Here is a 26,835-nt window from a genome sequence, read left to right as displayed (position 1 = left end):
AAACTGGAAGGGATGTCAAGAAGTTGTCTAGTCCCTACTTTTGTTCAGAGACAGAAAGGATGCTACTAAAATCACTATGACAGTGTTTCTCAATAGGAATTCATACTTTGTGAAAAGGGGTTGCAGCCTATTTTAAGGAGTCTCTCAGGATCCTGTACACAATCTATGCCAGTACTGAAATAAAAAGCCATTGATCCAAATAAAACCTCTCAGTCTTGCTATCACACACGGTAAATACTGCAGACTGAACACTGGAGGAAAATAATCAGGATTATTTTGTGCAAAAAGGCCTCATTTTTGCAGCGCAAATTTCTTCCTTAGCAGATTTTCTCTGTTAGGTAGAATGCGTCTGGTTGTATCATGCAGTACACACGTTCAGACACTTCTGACGACCTCCAAGCCACAGTGACACACAGTGTAGGTCCTCTCTGGATCTTGGAGAGATCTACCCCAGGTTTGGCCACGCAGGGCTGTTTGCATCACCCTGACTTTTGGGGTGGGCAGTAGGATGTAGCTGCTGCACACAGAGCAAAAAAATGGAAAATCTCTTTTACCACTTCTGTAACACAGACAGAAGATGAATTTGTAACATCCCCACAAGGATACTAGTCAGGCCAAATACAGACAAAATTCAACTGGTTTGGGAAAACCTGTTTCTAAATGTCATGAAACAAATTAACCCTGGTACGAATCCTATAAAGGTAAATTCAGATTTTCCCAAAGCTTAAAGACAGCTCCTTTTTGTGTCATGTTGCCTGGATAGACAATGTTTTGCAGAAGGTATTTAAAATGATCTTGTTATCATGCTTTGAGAGAAGAAGTGCCAGATTAGATCAAATGAAGGAGGTGTTTTTCACACTCCTTGATAAATAGCCTTTAAAATGAGTGCTGATGAAAGCTGTGCAGAGCACGTACAGTCCTTCAAATAAAACTCCCTGCACTTCAGAGCAGAAACACATAGATTTTAATACAGTTTAATATGTAAAAAGGTTAAGTTAATGTTACATTTTTTCCTTACTGTTTGTGTTTCTTCTGTTCTCATTGGTCAATATAGAGGAACTATCTTGTATTAATGTAACCTTTACTGTATTTCAGTGGATTAAAATATTTTTTTTTCTCTGTAGGCAGCACGTAGTTGATCTGATAGTTCCCACTTTTAATATAAAACTCTACATGCAAACAACCTTGGAAAGGTTAGAAAAGGCCAGCATCTTGCTTATGTGACTGAAGGAGGGGAGAGAAACAAACTTGCAAAAATTAGGAACTCTGAATTTTACAGCAGGTGTGAGACCAGAGTTAAAATGAATAGTTGCAGGAGCAGAGGGTTAATTATATTCCATGCATTTGTGTCTCGTGGCTGACTGACGTAAAACTGAATTGTATCGCCTTTGCAGCACAAGACCAGCTCTGATTAGATAAGAAAAACAACACAGAAAAGTTACCAACACGCTTACGCTGAGAAAAACTTCAATTAGACTTTACATTCATATCTGGGGAATTCATACAAAAGAGAAAACCTCAGCTGAGGAGTGGTTCCTCATGTGTCTAATAAGGTACAAAATTATATTATTAATTTTTTCTGCAGTTAAACATATATAAACTTCCCTTCCTTCCCCTTGCCAATGTAGATTCTCTGATGTCTGATATGGGAGGAAACCATGCAGTGTGCTTTCTCTCTGTCCAGGCATTCAGACATACTCTGTCCTCTTTTCTATTGTGGAACAGATTTTTAGAAACTGTGAGGCTATATATGTCTTTTTAAAATCCAGTGATTATCTAAAAGAAACTTAGATATATCCACATATTGAATATGCATGAGGGTGAGGCCAAAGGTAATGGTCAGCGTAGGAATACGTCTGAAAAGAACCTAGTGCTTTTTATATGGGATCCTCATTACTCTCTTTTCAGGATCAAAAGTCAGTTCCTGCAGTTTTATACCACACACAACATTTCCCTGTACTTCTCTTCTGGATCCTTCCAAGTCTGTCTACAGTCTCCAAACTGGAGATAATACTAAGCTGAGGGTAGGCAGAACAGACCAAATGCTAACATTCTTCCCATGTGGGAGAAACACTTATTAATAATGTCCCCAGAATTACACCTTTGCCTTTTGTAACGCACCAGATTTGCAACTTGCGAATTTACCCCCCGCAGTACTGTCCAGGCAGTTATCCCCCACTTCACATTGTGCATCTGATTTCTCTGCCCTAAACCGAGCGCAGGGCACCTCAGTGACTTCTATCAAATTGACTGCATTAATATGAATCTTCCGTTTTGAAATCTAAGTCTGTTCCTCAAAGTTCTTTTAAACCCTCTATGAATACTGACATCTTGGAATCAGCAAATTTTATTTTAGTATTTATCAATAGCTCTCCAGTTATTAATGAAATTATTGAATAGAGATAGTTTCATCTTGGACCCATCAGAAGCACACTTGTAACTTCACACTTGGAATTTCTAGGCAGGAGTAAACCCTTTGAGAGGGTTTATTTTCAGTAACCACATGACAGTGATTCTACCTAAAGTCCTCTTTCTGTGAATTCCATACAAGCTGGTGTTGAAAGGTCAAAAGAAGATGCCTCATACATTCTCCTTCTCCCTTTTTTCACAAAGGAATTAAAATGAAAATCAGAAATGAAAATTAGACTGATATTATGAGATTTGCTTTCCACTCTTTAGATGTTGGTGGATTTTTTCAACTTTTTGATAACTTGTCACAGATGATTTCTGAGAATGAAAGTTAAAGGAACTTTTCTCATTTATTTGACTTTAAAAGTAGGGAGTATGTTTTCCTTTCTCTGGTCCGCTACTAACTTTCTTGTCCTCCATTAATTCTTGGACATAATTTATAATAGTCTATAAATTACTTTTTCTTAGTCATGGAGCATACATGAACATTAGCAGGTTCAGTTGACTTGAATCTAAGTACGCTTTAAGTAGTTGTCTCCTTACACTGATTTATACTAATTTCTCTTTCCTGAAGTTGATGTAGTGAGTTTATGGTCCTGAACCTCTCAAAGAGACTAATACAAAGAAAGCACTGAATATTTCATTCTCCACATTCTCAGCAAGCAATGGACCTTTTCTTTCCCATTCTTTGTATTTCTTTTAATATATTTATGTTACTTTTTCTTGTTACCTTTTATACTTTCCTTGGGGGCTGCTTGGATATCATTCAGACACATTTAATCTTCTCTCTGAATCTCGAGGGACACCAGCCACCTAACAGGTGTTGCAGCATCAAGCTTTGAGTGTCTAAATCTTTTATTGGATATGATCCTGTGGCTTTAGCTCCTTTCATGGAAAGTGACACATTTGAATATCAGACCATTACTTTTAAGAGGCATTTCAACAAGCTGCCTGCTGTGGAGTTATAAAGCTTTTCAGATGAAACACCAGAATATTATAAAAGGTAAACTTCAATGGAACGACATTACTGTTTTGCACGGCATTTAGGTCCTCTGTCATTTTACATTTTATGGATTTCATTTTTGTCAAGAAATTAACAGAAAAACCAATTCCCTAAATCTGGAGAGTTAGCCATCACTAAAAATGATACGTTCAGCTCCCATGCCACTCAGGTACAATTTTTGCATGACAGGACAGCCTGACAGGGCGCATGTATCCGAATCACCAAGTTTTAAATCCATGAGTAGCAGGGAAAGCGTTTGAGAGCACATAACTTGAAAACTAGTATTTTAATTTCACAAAGCCACAGACTGCCTTCGGCCCTTTGGAATAAACTTTAATCTGAAGGTGTCGTTACACGGGATCAGCGCATGGGGCAGTGACGGACGCGTCCCTTGGCAAGGCTGGCAGCTGTCTGGTGGCCAGTCATGCAAAATGAACCGACGGACCCTTTCCCGCTCCCAACAGGCAGGACACCCCCCAAACTGGCATCAGCTCTGATTTGTAACATTCCTGGCAGCCTTCAGCAAAGACTACTTAGCCGGACTGACTGGCCTCCACACCCTCCAGACATTCCCAGCAGCTTCAGGTTGAAGTGCGTTGGCAAGCTGGCCAGGGAAGCTTGGATGGCTGCTGCCTGAGCTGCAATTATTCTGAAGAAACATGCTCTTTGCAGTTACGAATCTAGCAATTTTACACACTTTGATTTTGCATTATGTTTCTTTCTTCTGACAGAATGTGCCCTGGCTGAATTTCCGTGCTGTTTGGGATAAATGCCTACCCAAACCCACCGGTTCTCCTCCTGACCCGATGACATTTGATAAAGAGAATGCTCCTCTATTATATCCTTACGATGTGCAAGCACAAAGTAAACACCAAATGCCTCCCCCCTCTTAATGTTTTTAAAGTTGAATATTAATGATTTAAGTGTAATTATGAAAGTAATTTGTGTGTATGGGAAACGTCTCTTAAAAAATCTGTTTCAGCTCAAGTTAATTCAGATGCTCCATCCATGTGTAAGATCAAGTGAGCTATAAAATTGGGCAGCATGTTTTCTGGCATTAATGAGAAGATAATATTCCTAAGGAGTGTTTAAGTGACATCACTATTGATAGGTTAATTAGAAAGACTATTGTAAAGCTTCTCCGAATCATTAGAATTAAATGCCTCTAGTAAACGTGAGTTTAGCTGCAGAGTCTTCGTTCTGGACATATTTTATAGTAATTATCACCTGTCTTGTTAAAAAAGCCCAACCATACATATAAGCAGAATTTCAGGAACAGGCTAAATTGGAAGGAAATACATATGGCTTTAATGTAGTAAAAAGGTTTTTCCTTGCTCAAATGTACTTTTAAACTACTGATGATAGCCTTGTGTACGTTTGTCTCTGTCAGTGCATAAGGAACGGTCTCTAAGCAGGTGTACAGTTCTCAGTTGCAGGAAATAAAATTAATTGTGTATGAATATTTTCTTTCTATGTTAAATGAGGAAATCAAATGATAAAAGCAGCCTCAAATGATTTGTACAGAGGGCATCACTATCTATCTGTCATTTTATTAATGGATTTTCTAATTAAACCTCAGGAAAGAGACTAATTACACTTAATTCCTTTTATAAAGGTGTTCTATTTTTATAGCTGAAACATTTTTTTGCATATTATTTGTTGCTGTTGTTATTGTTAATGAGTCCAAAAGGCTGAGAGATTGTCTGCACTTGGAGACTGAATAGCAACTCCAGAATATCTATTTTGGTGAATTTCCAAGTACTGTCCAGTCCCGATATCATTGCCTGGAGTCAGGCACAGACTGGATATCTGCTGTGCAAATTTCCTCACAGCAGAGATCTGTACTGCTTGGAAATCCCAGGTGTAACGTGTGGCCTGAGCAAAGCTATGGGATATTTCTAGCCTTGGACTCAGTCCAGTGCATTTTAGGTATGTGAGCTTGGGTGTCTCAGTAAGACACGTGGCGTTTCTCTTTGCAAGAATTACATTAACATGTCCCATGCCTCTTTTGAAGCAACCACCCACAAAGGTGTTTTCTGTGGCCAATCAGCTGTTTAAGCAGCTGAGGCTTCTTAGCCCTGGAGATGCCGGGCTCCTTGTTCCTGCAGGGAGCTGCTCTTGCCTCCTGCCCAAAACGGGGGGACACGCTGCGGGGAAGAGAGGGGCCATGGGACATGGACTGACCCCTCAGCAGGTGCTCTAGCTTTTTTATTTTCACCTTTTCCTGAGAGAGGGAGAAACGTTACAAGTGCTGTTACAGAAAGAGAGCTTGGGAAGTGGAAAGTGTGCGTGACCAAGTGTCTGTGGGGAGTGCAGGAGAGAGAAATGGAGTTTGCAGCGGTAGGTGGCTCACAAGACAGCAAAGTGGACTTCTGGTACTACAGTAGACTTGATGCCTTCTGCATCATTGCTGCAAAATAATACATATATATGTGAATTAAAGATGTCAAAGATAAAAAGATAATTTGTTATCTTACTGGAGTTAATCGATATACCATCTTTTTTTTTTTTTTTTTATATAGAGCTAGGATTACTTATTGTAGCATAATGTAACATTAATAGCATGTACTGCCTATTTCACCACCACAATCATTGATAGAAACAAGTAAAGACTGCTAAAAAGGAAGAATAAAATTTTCTAGTATCTTCTTGATGGTGTCTTCAGCCAGTTCCCATTAGGCAAAAGCAAAGCAAATTCAAGACTTGACAATTCGATTTTATAGATCCTATATAGAAGCCTAGGCATAAGTGTTCATGGAGACTGCTTTGCCCAAAGTTGCATCCACACAGAAAAGTAGAAGAGAACATAAACTCTGACAAGTTACATATAAAACTGCAAAAAGATTTTGAGGAGGAAAAATGCTGAAAGGTAGGAGCTAAGAATATACTTTCAAACACACCAGAGTTATGGAGGCTGTCAGAGAACCAAGATCTCAAGAGATAGTTTGGGCACAAGGTAGAAAAGACCACAGAAAACATTTAGGTGAATTCTTTGCATCAATATTCGGTAAAGAGCAGGGAGGCAAAACTCCTGCAGAGGGTTTGCTCACCACAGGGGTGAGTCTGAGGAACTGACTCCAACGGCAGGGTCGGTGGCAACGATTTTTTAACAAACTGATGAAATGGATTGTAAGAAACCAACAGAAATAGATGGCTTTCCTCCTCAACTCTAATGGAATTTGGATATGAAGCTGCTGAACTAGTAGCTACAGGACATAATATACTGCCTAAATCAGTAAATTGCTCAGTAGCAGAGGAATGGGAAGTGGCAAGTGTGACACCAGTCTTTAAAGATGGTCCTGGAAAGTAACCAAGTGAGTCTCATGTTCAATTGAGCAGGTGGAAGGAAGCAGTAAGGATGGTGAGGGATAGTTGGCACATGGATAATAATGATATAGTGGGGAAGGGTCAGTGTGGCTTTTGTAGAGGGAAGCCATTCCTCACAGATCTATTTCAGGTCACTGGAGCTGTCAATGACTATATAGATAAATGTGATCTGGTTAGTACACTGACATTTTCAGAAAGCTTTTAACAGTAAAGCCTTCAGTAAAGGCACTGCTGTGGGATGAGAAAGAACAGAGTCTTCTAGATAAGAGATTAAATTCGAGGAAAACATGCTTTAAATAAGTGGTCAATTTTCACAATCAAAAGACCTTACCATAGTGATTATTCTGTTCTGCGTATTTGTGAATGGCATGGTGAAGAGGTTGAAGTTGAGAGTTGAGCAGTGATGAGATTTGCAGGCAACACAAGACCATGCAGGATTATCAAATCTAAATTTGAAGTTAAAAGCTGTAAAAGGATAGTGCAATACTGCATGGTAAAGCAGCAAGTGAAATTCAGTAATGCTGAGTGCTAAACACTAAGTACAGTACAGGTGGAAAATTACATACACAATCAGTCTAAATTAACCATTACTCCTGAAGAGGCAGATCTCACAGTCCCTGTGGTTAGCTCGCTGAAAATGTCAGCCCAGTCAAAGAAGCAATCAGAACATTAACCGTTAGGGAAAGAATAGAGAAAAAAGGAGAAACCATCATTATGCTATATAGGAGCACCAATATCTTGAAAACTGCAGATTGTTGTGGTGCTTTCACCTCCAAATGAATGTCATAGACTGAGAAATGTTTCACAGGAGGTCAAAGAGTCTGGTCAGGCAAGATGAAATAGACTGGTAAGCTCCAGTGGGAAAAAGGTGGATATAATACAGGTCAATAGAATAAGGACTGATACGGAGAATGAGGAAGCAATCACAAGATTATTATTTTGTTACATATTATGTTGCTACAAATGAAAAAAGAGCTTTTTTTCAAACAACGCAAGCATTTATCTTTGGAATCCATTGACACAGTATATTAGGAATGTCAAAAGCATGAGCAAATTCAAATAAATGGTTAAGAGATATTATGTATGAAAATTCTAGCATAAAAAAACTCTGTAAACTGCTGATTGCCAGTGTCTTGGATCTTTTTATACTCAGTGAATAATCAATTCATACTTATCCTACTTATCCCACTTTTCCTAAGCATCCTCTACTTGTCCTTGTTGGAGTGAGGATAATGGCCTGGGTGGGCCATAGGAATGGGTCTAGTATCTGTATCCTTTTACCTTCATAGGTGATCTCTCCCAATTTCTACTTGTTACGGTTTGGGAAAACACAGAAGAGAGGCTGCCTCTGTCATTCCTATTGCTGGACAAAATGTTTCTGTTATCAGAGTGGCATCATTTGATGTGTTCATTTTTTTCTAACACTCTTGATTCTTATTTTCATAGAATCATCGAATGTCCTGAGTTGGAAGGGACCCACAAGGATCATCGAGTCCAACTCCTGTCCCTGCACAGGACAACCCCACAGTTCACACCATGTGTCTGAGGGCCTTGTCCAGTCTCTTCTTGAACACTGTCAGGCCTGGGGCCGGGACACCTCCCTGGGGAGCCTGTTCCAGTGTCCAGCACCCTCTGGGGGAAGAACCTTTTCCTGATGTCCAACCTAAACCTCCCCTGGCACATCTTCCTGCCATTCCCTTGGGTTCTGTCACTGGTTGCCAGAGAGAAGAGTTTGGCATCTGCCCTTCCTCCTCCCCTTGTGATGAAGCTGGAGACCTCTTGTCCAGGCTGAACAAACCAAGTGACTTTAGCCACTCCTCATACGGCTTCCCCTCCAAACCCTTCACCAACTTCGTAGCCTCTTCTGGACACTCTCCAGTAGCTTTATATCTTTTTTATCCTGTGGTGCCCAGAACTGCACACGGTGCTCCAGGTGAGGCCACACCAGTGCAGAGCAGAGCAGGACAATCACCTCCTTCACCTCGCTGGCAATGCTGTCCTTGATGCACCCAGGACATGGTTGGTCCTCTTGGCTGCCAGGGCCACTGTTGGCTCATGTTCAACTTGCTGTTGACCAGAACCCCCAGATCCTTCTCCACAGAGCTGTTTTCCAGCATCTCGTCCCCCAGTCTGTATGTACAGCGAGGGTTGCCGTGTCCCAGGTGCAAAATCCGGCACTTGTCCTTGTTGAACTTCATGGGGTTGGTGATTACCCAGTTCTATAGTTTGTCCAGACACCTCTGCAGGGCCTTTCTGTCCTCGAGAGTGTCGACAGTTCCCCCCAATTTTGTGTCATCAGCAAACTTACTAAGCAATCCCTCGAGTCCTGAGTCTAAGTAATTTATAAAGACATTGAAGAGTGCTGGCCCTAAGATGGATCCCTGCGGAACCCCTCTAGTGACTGGTCACCAGCCTGTCATATCCCCATTTACTAGAACTAGAACTTTTTTTAAAGTTATTTTTTAGACCTGAAAACCATTATAAACCTTCCATAGAATATAGATTGAAATATGGTGCCTGCTTGCCACCTATTTTAGTCTTAAAATTTCATAGTAAGCTATTTTTAGTAAGATTATTAACTAGTTGGTGTTTCTTCTTTTTTTTTTTCTTCACACCTGGCTTGAAGGATTTTGTTATTAGTCATAGAGTTACCAGGATGCTTTGAATGTGTCAAATTGAGTACATTTTTGCAAGACTGATGTTAATTACATGTGTGAAAGGAATATTCTCTCTCCTTACCTTTCTGTAAACAAATTCTAAAAAAACACACACAGCTTTTTGGAGAAATGCTGAATAATAGTTCACCTACGGTTAATTCATTCTTGATTTATTAAGCTTTTACACTGTCAAAATATTCTGGATCCCTGAGGACTTCAGTTTACACTTCTTTGTTGTGCAAACAGAAGAATGCTGATCAGCTTTATGTCTGCTTGTCAATATATTCTTCCTTTTCTGGCAGTTACACTGACCCAGCACTGAGCTCCTCTTGCCACAGGCTGGCATACAGCTCATACACTTGAGTATCCCAGTTGAATTCCTGGAGTTCAGATCAATCACATCCACTCTCACCACAAGTGAGGTTGGACAGTGATGTATGTAGTAGGGAATTGGTGTGTGAATGAGATTACCCCAAAGGGACGTGCAATTAGGTGGGAAAGCATAGCTAACATCTTCCCGTGCTGTTCAGATGGATCACAAATCACGGAATAAATGGATGAGACTAAGAATATCTTTGCGCTCCATTGTAATGACAGTATTGACATTCACTGAACACTTACTATGCAGGTAAGATTTATATTACAGCATAAAGTAAGCCAGGTATGCCGGAAGTTTTAAGAGTAAGTGCTACTTAGGTAGAAAAGATTGGCTACTTAACTGTCAGGAATCACTCAGTAGGCATTTGTCTTCCAGATGTCTGCACAAGACCTCAGTCAGGGGCTGGTGGAGCACTGTGTGCTCCTGGAGTATACTTCTGTCCCTTATCTGCACACATAACGTCAATATTGTATATCTAAATATTAATGACTTTTTAGTGGAGTTTCTGACAGCCTTCTCAAGCCCACACTCATGTCAAGTGCTCAGCAGCTGCCTCCCAGCACACCACCCTGCAAAGACTCTTTTGTCTCTTAGGACCTGCCACTGCTCCTTCCACCTTCATGCTGCTTGTGACTAGTGTAAACTTGTGAGAGGCTTTCCAACAACCCTATCCACTTTTCTTCAATGTTCCGAACATCTAGGAGAGGCTCCATATCAGTGAGGAGCCAGTGCAAATGGTGGGGTCCGCATGGCAACTTGCTCTTAAAGATTTCCATTTACTGTAGAGGGTTGAAGAAATAGTAGTAATGTGTGGAGAGCAGAATCACAAAGATTAGGGGGACGTCCCTGTGTGTAAAGCTACAGGAACTGTATGTGATTTCTGGTGCAAAATTTGGCTGTGGAATGGGAATCTCATAAAACAGTATACATGGCAGCCCAGCCATTTCTTCTTGGATTTTCTCTTCTCTGAGATGCAAGAAAACAACTACTAAAAATACATCTTAAAAAGAATGATGAAACTTTATACATGATGATATAGGCTTAAAAGAAGTGTCTGTGGAAGCTGTATTATGTTAAAGACTCAGATGGGGAATGATTCCTTAATTGGTGGAAATGGATGACTTTGATCTTTTAAAAACCTAGAAATCAAGGTCTGCTAAAAATTGATACAGTGATAAAGTGACTAGATGAACTTCAAACTAAATGTGTACAACAACAAGAAATCAAGAAAGCTGAAATGGAAAAAACCCATAATGAAGACAAAAGAGAAAGACTTCTGCTTTGCATGGTATAAAAGCTGTTTCAAACACGGCAGGGACATAACAAGCTATAGCTGCTCTAAACTTTGCCTCCTTTTCAGCTCTGCCTATCTGTCCAATGAACCCACAATATCTCAAGTGATTTCTGGGTGCCTGACTTGGGACATTCGCGAGTGTCCTGCTCTGGGGAGACAGTTTTATGTTCCTTTGTTAAACTCAACTGCTATACAGTGTTTACAGAGCCCAGATAGATAATTGCCTACATACTGCCTAGTCCTTTGAGAAGCCTGAAGAGTTAGTCTTGATCCTAATTAATTTCTTCCAGGAGACATAGTTAGTAAAAGCCAGCTATTACATGACAACCTCCTGTTCAGAAGCCTGGCCTCCAGGATTTTCAAAGAGGATTTAAAATTATGTCTCCTATGGCTCAAGAGAAGGCTTTAATATCAGGTTATGAGTTTCATATATGCTCTGTCCCTCTTATTGCAAACATAAATGCACAAGTCACGTTGTCAGAAGTTGGCTGACCTTGTATTTAGGACACTTAGAGGGAAATGTCAGTTTTGAATGCTGTTGAATGTTTACGCATGGGTTTTGACAGTAGTTCCATGATTTGAAACTTTAGTTCTGTTTCCTTCCAGATAGTAATAAGAGACAGGGTCCCTCTTGTCTGCTTGCCTTTTTTGATGCTTGGCTCTTGAATACTGAGTTCTTCATTTCTGCTAAGGCTCTTGGTGTAGGTGGATAAAGTTTCCTGAACAACCACAAATAAGATTGGTGTGGACTCTGTTATCATGGGACAGGATGAAATACACAAACTGCAAGTTTGTAGAATGCTGTGAACCTGTCCACAGCACAGGTCGCTTACTGTTGTGAGTCTCACTGCACTGCTCACTCTGCAAGCTACAACAGACCAAGCAAGGCCACGCAGACTCCTATGCAACAACACCACAAAAGCTCAAAATTGACACTGCAGGAACTTCCTGTCCTTTGTGTCTATTAACTCCAACTGTGTACAACTGAAACAAAGAGAGGGGCACAGATTGCAGGAAAAACAACAAACAGGAATAAGTATTGGAGTCAAAGGAGGAAGGCAAAGCATGAAAGATATAAAATGCTGCAGTGCCTGTATTTCAGATGTCTGTTCTGCAAATATATAAGAAAACTCTACAAAGGAATGAGAAAAATCAGGTAGTATTAGGAGATATGAGGAAGCTAGAGATAGGGCTAGCTGGTGTACGTGGCCTGAGAATAATGAGTTGACAAGGCAATGAAACTAGAAATGTCAGAGTTGAGAAGTATGACTTTTATGGAAGATGTGGAAAAAAGATTGTAACTCACGAAGTAACAAAATGACACAGATGCACATTGTGTATAAAAAAGCATATTTCGCCTTCATTCTTCATGAATTTGGCATCACTAAACCCATTTGTGCAAGGTACTCTGTAACTTTGCACTCCTCAGCCACAGGCTCTTTGCTTGACGCCGGTTTCAATAAACACACTGGCTGCAAGGAGATATCATTCAAGGCAATAAGAGATCTGTTGATCATATCTCACACGTCTAGCAAGTGCTACAACCATCCTTAACAATTCTCCTGAGAGAAGTGAGTAGTTCCCCATCTCTAAGGCAGGAAGGGATAGAGATCTGCAGGCAGAGCTCTGCAGATCCTTGTCCTCAATGTGAGACAAGAATAAAATATGAATTATCGTCAGCCTTATGTAAATAGGCCTAAAACTGTTGCCAGTAGTGTTTGAATCTTCAAAGGCTGTGTGGACTGTGCTCCACATTGGCTGTGTTGTCTCCTTCATCTCTGATGACTGATTCAACCCAATACTGCAATCACTGACAGTGTGTGCCATATTTTTGCCCTTCTCTGAGACCAGGCCTTGCAGCTTTATTTTCCAATATTGCCATTGCCAAGTAGTTTTAATTTTTTTTCCCTGATATTAGGATTACTTGAGAAATGGAGTCCTGATGTGCTCAGACCTCAGCCAGTTCAGGATAAGATATCAAAGGCACTAGTAATTCTCCAGAATTTTCTCATGGTTCTTTTAATACTTCCTTGTCTTATGGAACACAGACATGGTCCTATTCAGTCCTTTTTTGCCATTATGTGAATAGAATCTTATATTTCTGGTACTCCCTTGTCCTTTAGAAAAAAGGAAGGTGGAGATGAATTTTTAGAACTCTGAGATCTCAGCGAGTCTATCTGCCGTTTAAAGTTTTGGATAGTCATGTTTTCATTCGCAGTATTTTCTTTAGATCTAATGAAGCTTCTCTTCGTTACTCCTAATTTGTAAAATATCTTGCTCTTTGTGAAAATTCACTCAGTTTTCTGGAAGTATTTTGAGTCACATGTTTCAAGTTCTGTAAACCTTTGCTGGAGTAGGCCTTTCGCAATTAACCATTGTAGCTTGCTCTCTGCTCAGCTGTCAGAATTAAGAGGGATCTGTATTTAGTTCCAGTGTAGCAACGAGGTTCCCCACTACAGAGGTCTTCTGCGATGAATCTCCGTATGTCTTATCCATGAATTACATTAAAATCCTGTCAAAGTTAATTGTGGTGTATGACCTGACCTATGGTTTTATATGAAGTTACACTATTATGGCTGTGGCTCTCCAACACTGGTTGAAAATAATTTACCAGCTATGCAGGCAGAGGATGTATGTGAAGAAACACTTCTTCCTGTAGACTTCTGGGTCCTTTGATGGACATCTCCTTCCCATGTCTAGTGACAGATGAATCCAAGTTAAACTAGGAAGCATGCTTGGGCTTTCTGCAGAAGCAGAGTCTGTGAGCCCAAATAAAAGTATCAGTGCATGTAAAAGTGCCATGACTAAGAACAGTGTAATAAAACTGTAAGAGTTTTTAAATTGTTTTTAACAGAATAATTTGCCAAACCTTAAGATATAATGCAGTGTCTATATAGCCTGGCAGAAAGAGAACATTGAACAGAAAAGCCATATGATGGTGAGACTAATGAACTCTGTATGACATTGACTCAGTCTTCCACCTTTCTGGTTCCCAGAACAATTCCACAGAAAATCAAAGTAGAAAGTTCCATCAGTCACAAAGGGCAATGAAAGACTGTTTAAGATCTTGTAATCCTAAAATGGGGTGTTCCTCAGTGGATTTGTTTCCAAAACCACAAAATGCCCAGCTTGTCATTCCCAGTGGAAAGGAAGACCAAGACTTCTGATTGGAAAGGGCGATGTGATAACAAACGTCATTAAACCTTTTTCCCCCTTCCCTTAGTCTTTTCAAATCCAGAAAGTTCTTGCAAGGCCACTGGAAAACCATCACATCCAGTACTTGCTCTATGAGTCTGTGTCTCTCATCTGCTCCCAATGTTTACTGGAGTTCATAAAAGCCTGAAGATCAAACTGAAAGTGCCATAAGGATGCCCTTCTGTCTTCATGTCATTCCATCATTGCCTTTTTGTTCAATTTCTCTCTGCTCCTTGTATAGGTACATCGTATTCCTTTCCTACTTACCTTCCTCAGCAATGGATCTACTGTTTTCTTTTACAAGAGGTAGTTTCATGCTGGTTCTTTATTTACATCTGATTTCCTATAATCTTAGTTTTGCTTCTTTAAATATATACATTTCTGAATGTATTTAGACCTCAGAAACTTTTGAATGTGTGCTGATAGATTGTCACACTTTTTAGCACCTGTCCAGGTGGAATATAGCTGCTGGGCTCATCCCATGTCTAAGGGTTTGCAGTAACACAACTTGCAGATTTTGATTTGCCTGCTTGGAGCTGTCTTCAGTTACAGGTTGCATTGCTTCAATTATACAAAATTATAAACCCGCTAGTATAGATGTAGCTCTGCTACCTTAAAGTACTTCATATTATTTTATTTATTTCTGTATGAATGTGGGGCTTTTATCGGGGCTTTTATCAGGGCTTTTGCTGGCTATACTACATTGTGAAGAAGATGTTATTTGTGAAATACATTTATTTAGTACACCTAAATGCTTTACAGGTAACATGCTTCATTATATGATCTGTTATTTTCAACAGCTTGGCTATTTTTTTCTTTTCTTGGCTTGTTGAGTGGGAATGATGTTGGAGTTCTATACATTATTTCTTTCTGTAAGCATGACCTGTACCTTTTGTTATCTGCTTCATGTTTTTCTGTAAGGCTTCAGTTAAGTCAAAGAAGGCTGTTGAAGGAGTAGGAAACAGGAAGCAAAACAATAATGGAGATAAGTAGATCCTGAGGACTATTAGCTGGAAAGTGCTCCTGATAAGATCCTACTCTGTAAGCACGGTTTACTATCCCCAGTGCTGAAAGCCTAGGATCAGAGAATCTGATCTTTAAAGATGATGGTACGCGAAATGAGAAGTCACGAACAGATTTTTGCATATTTTGTGACAGAGATGCATCTGTGAAACAGAGAGATGCAGAACTGCAGCAAGCAGACTGGCAGTCGCAGCCAAGAAATGGGAATGAACCTGCATTTTTGACAGCAGATGTAAATTTAGGAAAGGAGATATGGGTACAGAATTCTGCTTCCTTTGCTCATCTTCCCATATACTCTATTCCTTTCAGCAATTACTTTTGTTGTTGTTGTTGTTTTGGTTTGGTTTTCTATTTTTGTTTAGAAAAAGGTCTTTCTTAAGCTTCTGCTGTCCATCAGTTACAGGTCACTGGAGATAAAAGTCTTGCAAGTTCCAAACCCATTTGTGACTGTCAGGTTAAAATGGCTGTTAAACAAGAGGATACAACACAAGATTCAGTGACAAGGCTGGAGGGTAAAACTGATTCCAGAGAAGGATGCTTTTAAGGGGGAGAAAAAATCCAGTTACCGCTGTCTGGCCAGAATAACATTTGGCTGTATATTGTGGCCACATCACCAAAAAGATTTAAAATAACTTATTTTAGAAAATATATTAACATTTTTCATGATAAGATACAGTATTTTTCCTAATGAACCTGAAAAAAGCTGTGTACTTGTGTTACACACTTGGTATACTTAGAGTGGATAGTCTAAATTTATTCTCTGGTACTAGTTTATTCAAATGATGCACACATTTTAATAGGTTATTTTTTTGCCTGATGCAGGTTGTTATTTGAAATGAACCCTCTCTAAAGGCATTGTTCTATCATTTTAGCTCTATGTTTCCAAAAACATGATTCCAGAGCTCACTAAAAGCACAACTTTTTCCTCAACTTTAATCGCGTTAAGGCTGATAATATACATCTCGCTTACGGTTTTTCACCAAGAACAATTGACTGTGATAGTGCTACAGTAAAGAATGAAAACACTCATCAGATAAGATATTCTTGGGTTGGAGTTCTAGCTGCAGCATTAATTCACCTTATTTCACAGAACAAATATTGTGGGAGTAGTTCTCAGATCCCAGTTGCCTGCCTGGCTTCCTCAGCACAGGGACTGTTTATGCCGTTGCTCCCCTGTGCAAGCTCCCAGTGCCAGGGTTTTGCACTCCGTGGTATGACTGAGAACTACCTGACATCTAAAATTCTACAAAGCAGGCAAGTTAAGGGTGATTTGAAGCATACTAAAACTCCTGAGTTATATACAGGAAGTCTCTGACTGTATATTTAGACGGATAACAATGCTCTTTCACCATGAAGTCAAACTTGGTGAGATTGTTAGTATCACAAACCAGCTTATTTTTCCTAAACAGAACATGTATGTGATAGATCCACTTCCTCCCCACTGCCCAAAAACTGCTCGACCAATAGACCACTGTGGTCATGTATATGGTCCTTGGTCAACAGACAGGGCCCTTGACCAATGAGATGCCTTGGTTGAGAGAAGTTTCTGGACAACTAGCATAAATGACCACAGCTCAGATTCAACTAGGGTATAAATGGAGCTGATGGAGACCTCCCTTGAGTTGGTCTTCCTTGGAGCAGTGCGTCTGCAGTCGAAGACTCTCCTCCTTAGACTGGCCAACTAAGGAACATTCCTTGAGGACTGAGACACCTTGCCAAACTGGTAAGCGATCTTCCGGGTATCTTTGAGAGTCCTCACTTTGTAGAAGTGGGAAGATGCACATTTTGAATCATCACTCTAGAGTTTTGGGATCTGACCTTTTGAGTCTGAATCACCTATGTAGTAACTGAACTCCTAATTGGTATCTGAACCTGTGTTTTATAACATTGTCAATGGTTTTAATAATTTTGATAAACCCCATTTCTAGTTGGTTTTCTGTTAAACAGTTCTGGTTGGAATAAAGTCTGTTTGGAGCTTATTGCCTTCCTAAATTGACTTTTGGGGTGCCTCCGTGACAATGTGTTTTTTTTTAAATAAAGGAATTTCTTAGGTGAATGCTTTTACATTTAGTATTTGGATGTGGTATTATGATGATTTCTACCAATAGAGGACTCAAATGCACTAAGACCTATATAGACAAATAGTTAAAACTGATCCCTACAAAAAAGATTCAATAATATCAATAAACAAACTTAGCAAATACTATGAAAGCAACTTCATTAAATTAGTAAAATAACACAGACCAAGTCTTAGGTTTTTTAGCTATCCAATAAATGCCGTATAGCTACCACTTCGCTTTTGTGATTTGAGACATAAGTGTTATTTTAGCTGATATTATAAAAGAAATACCGAACTCTTTGTCAGAGACTTTTAAGTTGCTTAGATATGAGTGAAAGAATAATGAGAAAAATGTATAAAACAGTAAAAGGTACTAACAACAAGAAGTAATACAATTATTCCACAAAGAAACTACACAGGCCTACTATATGTTTCAAGTAATTTCTTCAGCTCTTCCAGGACAAGTTTATAATATTAAAGGTGTTTCACATTGGTTCTTTAAAATCTAATCAGAGATTAAAAAACTGCTTCTCTTTGACCCCATCAGCAAACATATCTGTAAAGGCCAAAAAAAATGTTACAGTACATTTTACTTACCCTCATCCTTCCATTTCTTATTGCTGGTCCATCTTCTGCTAACCTCAACACATACAAATCCATTTTGTACTCTCTTCCTCCTCGAATACTAAACCCAAAACCTTTGGCTCCTTTCTCCAAATCAACAGTGAAATAATCAAAGTCCTGTATAGAGAAACACAAAATGAAAGACAATCATATGAATGCCATGGTATACATTCAAGAAAACTTAAAATACACGTCTTCAAAAATGCATCTATCCAACTGATCCAAGCAAACGGACTTTCAAAGTATGCTTCTGCACTGATACTGGCCATTTCTGAAAAGACTTTAGTAAAATGTAAATGCCAAAGTCTAAACCACCCTGAGAGTGTGTCATCCAGCAGTTGCCTGGTACCAAAAGCTCTCTAGATGGCTTCTGGATTCACCCTCAATACATTCATGGTACCTAAGTGTGTTTATGCAAGAAGTGCTGATTTGACAAGTGAGGTAGCAGGCAGTTCTTGTATAAATACCATCACAACTAAAAAGTAGTAGGAGAGACATCTAGATGCCTATCCCTGGAAACATTCAAGGTCAGGCTGGACAGGGCTCTGAGTAAACTGATCTAGTTGAAGATGTCCCTGCTTATTCCAGGGGAGATGGACCAGATGACCTCTGAAGGTCTCTTCCAACCCAAAGTATTCTATGATTCTACCTCCTAAATTTCCAGCAAAACTTAACATGATCAGCAGGCATGGAGTCACAGTGACTCTCATCACTTCAGTTAAAACGTGTTTGAGGAGGAAGTGGGAAGTAGGAGATCCGAGTTTCACCCTTTCTGTGTCCTGCAGGGCCTGAGATTAGTCTTTCCAGTTTTTCCTTGGTGAACCCTAACTACCACCCCATGGAGAGCTCTGGGTAGGAACTTGCTTTGTTGCTTCTGATCCATTGGCAGCCAGGAATGCAAGAGCTATGGGAGCATGAGGAAAATGAGAGTAACCCTGTGGTTAGAGAATTAAACTGGAAATGGTGAGAAACAGGCAATCTAAGCATCTCTGTAGATGCCAAGAAGTATCTTATAGGGTATGTATATGGGGATGGGGATTTGCTATTTAGCTACTGAAATGCATAACATTTTCAGAGGCTTCTCTGGGGTTCTCTGGGTCCCATTAAAGAATTTGGATATTTTCATTGATATGATTTATGTGTCTGGCTTTGAAAATATGGACAGAAAGACTACATGTGGTTCTGGCATATAGTGTCCAGAAGTTTACAATCCCTTATTTAATATTTTTTTGGAAAGTCTGAACTTTGGGCTAAATCCTCAGATCTTCTCAGCTGTCAGTAAATATTGGTCATCAGCAGACTCATGTCCAAAGTAACATAACTGTTCATCTAAGCTTTCTTTATTCTTTCTTTATTCTTGGAATTTGTAAGGTCATGGCTGATGTCAAAGAAACTAGTTGCACAAGGTAGTTTGTCCTCATCCAGACTACCACCAACAGAAATGTAACTTTCTCAGTTTGGATTAACTTCTATTTATTTCCTTGTTTATTAATATTAGATAAAAATCTTCAACAATGCTGTAGAAATGCAGTCTGACCTTAGTACATCCACTGTTTGATGACAGTGTTATGTTCCTAGGAAAAAAAAATCTCTGCTGATGCAAGGGCAGCTTACTTTAGCACTTCTATTTTAACTCTCCAGTACCTTAAAAATAGCATTTGTTTAACATTATAGTTGCACAATTATAAATATAGTGTTATTTGTCAGATCACATAGTTCTTTACTAATATTAATGGTTGTGAATTCATTTCCTCTACAGAAAGATAGTTACCAGGAGTAAAAACAATTAAGGTGCCTTTTTCTTCTGTAATGTCAGCTTTTCAACCAATATATATGACCACTCCCAACAAAACCTAAAGCTTTCTGTTTAGGAGTGCTCTAAGTGTTTCAGGTTGTACCTGGGGCTGCCTGTACTCTGACAGAGGGTACTGCCTGGTGTCAGGCGAATGCTGCCTGTAATCTATCAAGGGTGGCTGCCTGTAGTCGAGCGGTGGTGGCTGCTGGTAATCCATCACCGGAGGATGCCTGTAGTCCAGCGGAGGCTGTCGGTAGTCCTGGGAGGACTGCCTGTAGTCTGTAAATGGAGGTTGCCGGATGTCAGGTTTCACATCCTGCCTGGCTTTTACTTCTGACCTATAACTGAGAAAGACAAAATGACTAAGTTTCAGAAAGTGGCAAAACATTAAAAATATGTATCGCGTGCAATATTGAGGAGTGAAAGCAAACTGCCTGAGTGTAAAATTGCATAAAACAAATTTTCACAGAGAAGCAAAACTTTCAAGAGTAAATTGTCGAGGCATCCAAAAACAGTGAGTGCTTTTGAAACATGGACATAAGCAATTTTCCCTTGGGTCATACTGTGTGATTTTCCAGCTCGTAGCAGTGAGATCAGGATTAGGTTCAAAGGGGCAAGAACAGGAAAAGCATCCTGATTCCCACTTATCTTGCCTGCTTGGAAGATGAAACTACATGTGAAAACACCCACAATACTCGCTACAAAATAATGCACCGAGTTTATAAAGATTTCTATAGAGTAAATGAAACATCAGTGCAGACATTTATAATCCCTCTTTCATTGACGTAAACTGTTTTTATTGTGAGCTTCTGAAGATTAAATAAGGATATATTATTTGTACCAGCTGTTATCTTTTTGATGGAAGGTATGCTTTGATATGTGCATTGTTCGTATTATTTCTACACACTCCCTGTAACACTGTCTGTCTACAAGCCCATAGCAGGTCATATCAGGAGTTATACACAGAAGTAACACAGAGTGAAACAAAAACAAATTTGGCTATGAGGAATTAGTAAGGAATAAAATTTTCTTTTAATTGGCAACTGGTTACGGGAAGATGAGTTCTAACATTTCAAAGAAAAGTGACTTTCTGTAGTACAGCAACTAGTTCATTAATTTACTCATGGGAATGAGTGGCTCCCTTACCACACCGAAATCAGTGCATAATGGCATTTCACACTTCAGGGTGAATTATGGAGTATTTCTTAATGCAACCCTCTGTGCCTCAGCCGTGTAACATGCTGAAAGGGCACAAAGGAAGTTCTGAACATTTTTAGCAAGGTAATTCTGTAACAGTGGTTTGAGTTAGATTTAACAAAATTTTTCACATAGTGGATGTTTTTACAGCATCCCCTAAGTGACGAAGGAAATATTTTTTTCCTGTACGAGAAATGCAGACTTCGAACTCTGCTTTAGTATCGATCTGGAAGTTTTCAGTCAACCAAGTGACCATGTATGTACATGTACACATACAGATACACGAACTCATATAAACTATGAAAGGGATTTTGAAATGTACTTACTGATTTTTAAAAATTACATTTTGAATAAATGAAAGCATTGCTTTTGATCATGTTAATTTATCTATGAAAAGATAACCTAAATAATCTAAAAGTTTCAAAACATTTCAGATATATTTCACAACTTCATTACTTTATTAGTACAGTTACAGTAACATTATGGCAAATCTTCCTACACACTAGCTTTAATTAGCTAAATGTCTAATCAGACACCAGAATATCACAACTATTTCCCTTTGGCTTTTCTGAGAAGATGAAAATAGTCTACTGCCACAAGTTCTTTTAAAACCTGTACATGGCATCTATAATAAGACCTGCATGTATACATGCAATCCTCTTACTTTCTTTACTCAATATCATCATCCTATAAAAAGAAGATAGAGAATGAACAGGATTACAGTGATACTGAATCTTATTAATATTGGAAGTAGAAATTCTAGTTTTTAAACATCTTATTGTATTTTGATTATGAAACAATGTATGTGACTATAGAAACAAGCTGTAATCTGACGTATAAAATCTAATGAAAAATGATACTGTATGAACTAGCAATAGTGGAGCTTTTTCTGGAATAAGAGTCATCCTTAGGCAGGTTCCCAATACATGGACATCTACAGCTGTATCTCAGAAGATGGCATTTTTATTTACAGTTGGAGGCACTGTAATTTTTGGTGAATATGTAAATGGTGACATGATGGATTATAACTTATGCTTTTCAGTAAAACTGTCACAGAATTTCTTTTTGGAACTTTAATTAATAGAATTTAGTGGTCCCCTCTGAAAATTTCAAATTCAACAGACATTTAATACTGACTGACAACTGCACAGAGAGACTTCTGTGAAAGCTTTGCATTGGATTTTGTCATAAACATATGTCTCCCAGGAGATGATCGCTTTTGGATAAAGTACTCAAAGAAATATAAGACAAAGAAATTTGCCAAGTGTGACTAATTGAGAGAAAATAATTTCAGGCAAGTGAAAGTGCTGCATCTGTTGAGCAAGGAGAGTTAGAGAGCAGAGTGCCTAAATCACAACTGAACTCAAGCACCTCCAGAAGCAAAAAGTTCCAATGTAACCAGCATCTCCTATCTGGGGAAGAGGGTCTTGATGTGGTATGTTGGTTACTGAACATTAGCATAAAGACAGTCAGTGTAATCAGCCTCATCTAGCATCCCAAGAATTTATCCAAAGACTAAATAGTGTTGATTGAGGATCACAGAAACTCGTATCCTCTCACAGCCTGAGTGTGCTTTTTATATATACAGCTTTCAATACAGCTGGTCACAAAATTTCTATCTGTCTGCCATTTAATTGCCATCACAAAGTTTGTTAATGCATATGCATAAATTACGCAAGAGAAATTTACTGGAAAGTGATACAACAAAGACTAAGCCTGTTATGAAAATATCTTCCTGAGTCCAGAACTCTAATAAACCAAAAAGAAAAAAAAGTAAGATAATGAAAAAAAAAAAGGACACTTCATGATCAGACACTGAGATACCCATACTTTGTAAGTTGTAGTGACATAAGAAAGCATGTTAGCAATGAAATTATTAGTGAGGAATACTTCAGTGTTTAGTTCCTTGACAAACGTGTGATCCTGACGGACGCTTGAGGAAATTTAGCTAGACGTATTTCACACCCGAGTAAGACTTTCAGATCATCCTGGCACGCACAATTTATGCTCTGCAAGGGCAATCACGGGGCTGTGGGGCGCCAGAGCCCCACAGGCGGTGGCTCACAGCTGCTGGGAACGTCATGAAGACCCAGCAGGAGGCTGTCCCGTGGTCCTGGCAGGAGGCAGAGCCTGGAGGAGCCGCTCTTACCTGTTCTCGTGTCCCTGCAGCTGGAGGGGCTGCGGAGGCGGTGGCTGGGCCACGGGGCTGTGCTGGGCCACGGGGCTGTGCTGGGCCAGGGGGCTCTGCTGGGCCAGGGGGCTGTGCTGCTGGGCCATGGGGCTCTGCTTCTCCGAGCCGGGGGCCGAGGCCGGGCTGTTCAGCTCTGCGTATTGGGAAGCTGGAGATTAAAGACCTGTCACAGCACGGCATTTAATAAAGGGCAAAGGTAGACAATAATCGTTTTGGGTCACACGCTACCTCTGAAAAATTTATGCTTTGTTGCTTTACTTGCTTGGGTTATAATTAGATTTTAAGACATCTGAACCTAACGGGCTCATTTTGATAGTCAGTGGGATCTGAAATCTTGGTCACTTCTATAGCTCCCACCACCATTATTTAAAAGCGAATTGAACAAGGCAAATGGCTTCCATGTTTCGCGTTTTCTTTTAAAGAGTAGAAATACTGATATTTGAAAACTTGCCATTTTGAGAGAATGAAAAATTTTATTGCTTTCACCACTGTTGTAGGATGACAGACTGTTGTCACAAAAGCTAAAACTCTGCGATGCTTGTGTTAACTCCTGCTGGCTTTGAGCTCAACAAGAGTTTTGTATCTTTTTTAAATCTTTGGGGACGGTGAACAGTAAAACCAATCTCAATAAATTCTGAATAACCAGCTAAACCAGTGTTTTATTTCACTGTATTGTGCCAAATGACCAGGGTTTCACATTGGAACACTGTAGAAAACCAGAATCCTTCTTTCAAAAAACAACATAAATTCCAAAAAGACAGAGAGGCTGGAAATGTGGCCTGTGGCCTTGATGCAAATAAGGAATGTCAATCTTCCTTCAGGCTTCCTGCTGTATTTGGGGGAAGACACATTTAGCACTGAGCTCATATCAAATAAATTTCTCCCGAGGCACTAGAACAGTTATGTTGCTCATCATTTACCTATTAAGAAGCATAAATGAGGGAGGCTCCACCCACAAGCCGACAGAGCACTGCAGAAGCAGTTGCTCACGCACTATCAACCGCAAAGGTACACTTCATATTTTTCTTATTTCTGCTTGCAACAGAACAAGTGAGGCCAGCATGATGTGGTGCAAAGTGTCCCAAATGGACATGTGTATGGCTGAGCGTTCCTAATAGCAATAGCTATGCATCATCCTGGTGTTGCCTAGTTTTATATTTGAATCTGGTTTGAATTTTGAATGATTTTATTTTTTATTTTTAACATGTGATTTTGTCCCCCATGGCTGCACATTTCTCATGGCTCTCTACTTATTTATGCTTGTAATTATTTTAAAAATCCTGTCTACTTTATTAAAAATCTTTCCAATTTAGGCTTAATTGTCAAGAACCTTGTATATTTGCACTTAAAACACTCCTCATGCAGGCACAAACAATAGTTGTCTGTGTAATTACTACGCTTAAAGCTTTAATTGCCCATTTTGCGTCTATGAGTCTCTTTTGTACTGCAAAGTTTCAGAGATGAAGATGGGGAATATTGTCCCTCATTTCTACATTACTCTCATAACTATGGATGAACTAGATAAATCATAAGCTGCTTCTAAAACTGCTTTGCATTTATATGGTATTTTTCACCTGAAAGTACATTACAGAGGTATTAGATTTTTTCCCAATTTTAGAAGCTGGCAAGCTAATATCAGGAGGTAAATGAGGTATCCAGTGTCACACAGGGAAGCCATGACTTGGACACATAATTTCTCACCATCCGAGAACATCTTGTAGCACTGCATCTCAGACGCACCTCTGCTTTCTTTCTAATTTAAAGTATCCATCTCTAACACTGAAGTATTAGCAGTTTGCTATTATGAATTTATCTGGATACCAGGGTGGCCTAAATAAGCTGCACGGACTGCACATCACACTTTTTCGCAGATCCTTGCAAAGCTGACCTCCAGTGATTATACAGCAGCTCTTTGGTGCGAATTCTGAACTTGTGTATGTTTGTATTTTTCCCTTCACTGAACTCATTTAACAAAGCAGATAACTTCCCCCAGCTGCAATCCATGGTCAGTGTCAGACTGTCTCCTTGTCCCGTTGCTGGATGCAGCAGTAGGTGAAGGTCGTCTAACTGGAGCATGGATCATTAAGCAATTACGCAACTTGCTGTGTGACATTCCTAGCTCTAATGGTATTTCTGAGATATAGAGCCACAGTCTCATTAATATAGTATAATTCATACACCGGTACAGCACATCACTAAACTAAAAAAAGCCCTGAAACCCATGAAGCCAACATCAAAAGATCTTCACTGATGAGCTGTGGAGTAATGACCAAACTAATGAGTCTTTCCCCTTACCCTCACCTTACAAATGAGATAATACAGGGTTTAGATCTTTTCTGCTTCGTGCATTTATAGTGATATATGTGGAAGAAACTACTAAATCTGAACTCTTCCTTCACATAACTTTGTCACAGGTATCTGGTGGCTGAAGATGCCTGGCGATGACAATTGCAGTCTCCTGTAAGTCAGACTTTAGTTTGGTTTATAGTAGGATATAAGGGAATGAACTCAAAACCTGGCTCTCTTGTAGGGTGCTTTTCCATGTAGAAAACAATTCTTCCAAAAGACATTAACACTGACTCTCTAGTACTTGGCTCTCACTCAGGTTTATCCAAGTTTGCTTTAGATATCCTGTTCATAACTAGAAGCCTTTTCAAGAATTCAGTTATTATTCCAGTTAGTCGTAAGGCTGTAATTTTGGTGTGCTGTACATTACAGCTGAGAAAGTGAAACAAAAGATGTTCTTTCAAGCGGTGACATAATTCAAGCTAATTGGAGGCTACTTAAAATTTTCTTCCTGTTTTTAAAGGCTACTGACTTACCCTCCTGAGGAATGATGCGAAGAGTTACACTGAGACCTGCATCTTTAATTAGCTTCACAATATCTGCATGAGGCATGTTGATAATAGACTGGCCATTCACAGCTAAGATCCGGTCTCCAACTTTAAGTTTTGCACAGCGATCTGCAGGACTTCCATCAATTATCCGTCCTATTTTATGGGGTACAGCTAGACAAGGAAAAATAGTCACAGTTAACATATGCTGCAACAAATGGTGATGTCCACAAGCAAAAGAAAACTAGTTCATTTGGAAGAAAGTTCTATATGAATTAAAAACCCGCTTGTGTATAAACACTTAAGACTATAAATTCTTATACAACATGATTTGCTTTAACACAGTACAGATTTCGCTAAGAATTCAGAATCCAGATGTGCATGTACATTACATATGAAGTCCAAAATCAGATTATGGTTCAGCTAGTTTGCAAACCTGGCATGTAACAAGATAATAAACAGATCAGGAGAACAATAAGGCTTTTAAACCATGAAGGGGATAAATTTGCGCAATAAGTAGTAGTCATAAATTGCCTCCCACCTCCCAGCTTACAGAATTTCTTTATTTGTATGTTGCAATAGAGGCTCTGCAAACATGATTTATTTTATATACAAATAGATGCTATTACTGACAATTCCCAGGGTTCACTAAATTGTTCTCCTCCTCCATTCAAATAAGTTAATTGATAAACAGAAATCATACTGAAGATTTATAGAGATGTGCGGCTTTCTAATTAGATACACACCAGCATGAATTTACACATTTACTACATCAATTAGACATGCACACACGCGCATTCTCAAAACATCAAAGATAAACTTTTCTTCCCTTTTTGTTCTTCTCTGTG

General features: G+C 39.4%; 1 protein-coding gene across 5 annotated transcripts in view; it reads right to left on the bottom strand.

Moving 5' to 3' along the window:
- Positions 1-26,835, bottom strand: part of MAGI2 (membrane associated guanylate kinase, WW and PDZ domain containing 2) — a 758,699-nt gene that overhangs the window by 23,271 nt on the left and 708,593 nt on the right. For 4 of the 5 annotated variants that reach the window (XM_065629412.1, XM_065629428.1, XM_065629445.1 and 1 more), the window contains 4 exons: positions 25,976-26,161; positions 23,112-23,286; positions 19,869-20,109; positions 17,944-18,087 (listed from right to left, as the gene is read on the bottom strand). In XM_065629412.1, coding sequence (XP_065485484.1) covers positions 17,944-18,087; positions 19,869-20,109; positions 23,112-23,286; positions 25,976-26,161 — 746 coding nt within the window. Of the gene's footprint in view, positions 1-17,943; positions 18,088-19,868; positions 20,110-23,111; positions 23,302-25,975; positions 26,162-26,835 lie in introns of all 5 variants that reach the window. The other variant, XM_065629419.1, reaches the window with a different exon arrangement.

This window comes from Caloenas nicobarica, chromosome 1, assembly GCF_036013445.1.
Source record: "Caloenas nicobarica isolate bCalNic1 chromosome 1, bCalNic1.hap1, whole genome shotgun sequence".
Classification (NCBI taxonomy): Eukaryota; Metazoa; Chordata; class Aves; order Columbiformes; family Columbidae; genus Caloenas; species Caloenas nicobarica.
This window is presented reverse-complemented; position numbering and strand designations above follow the sequence as displayed.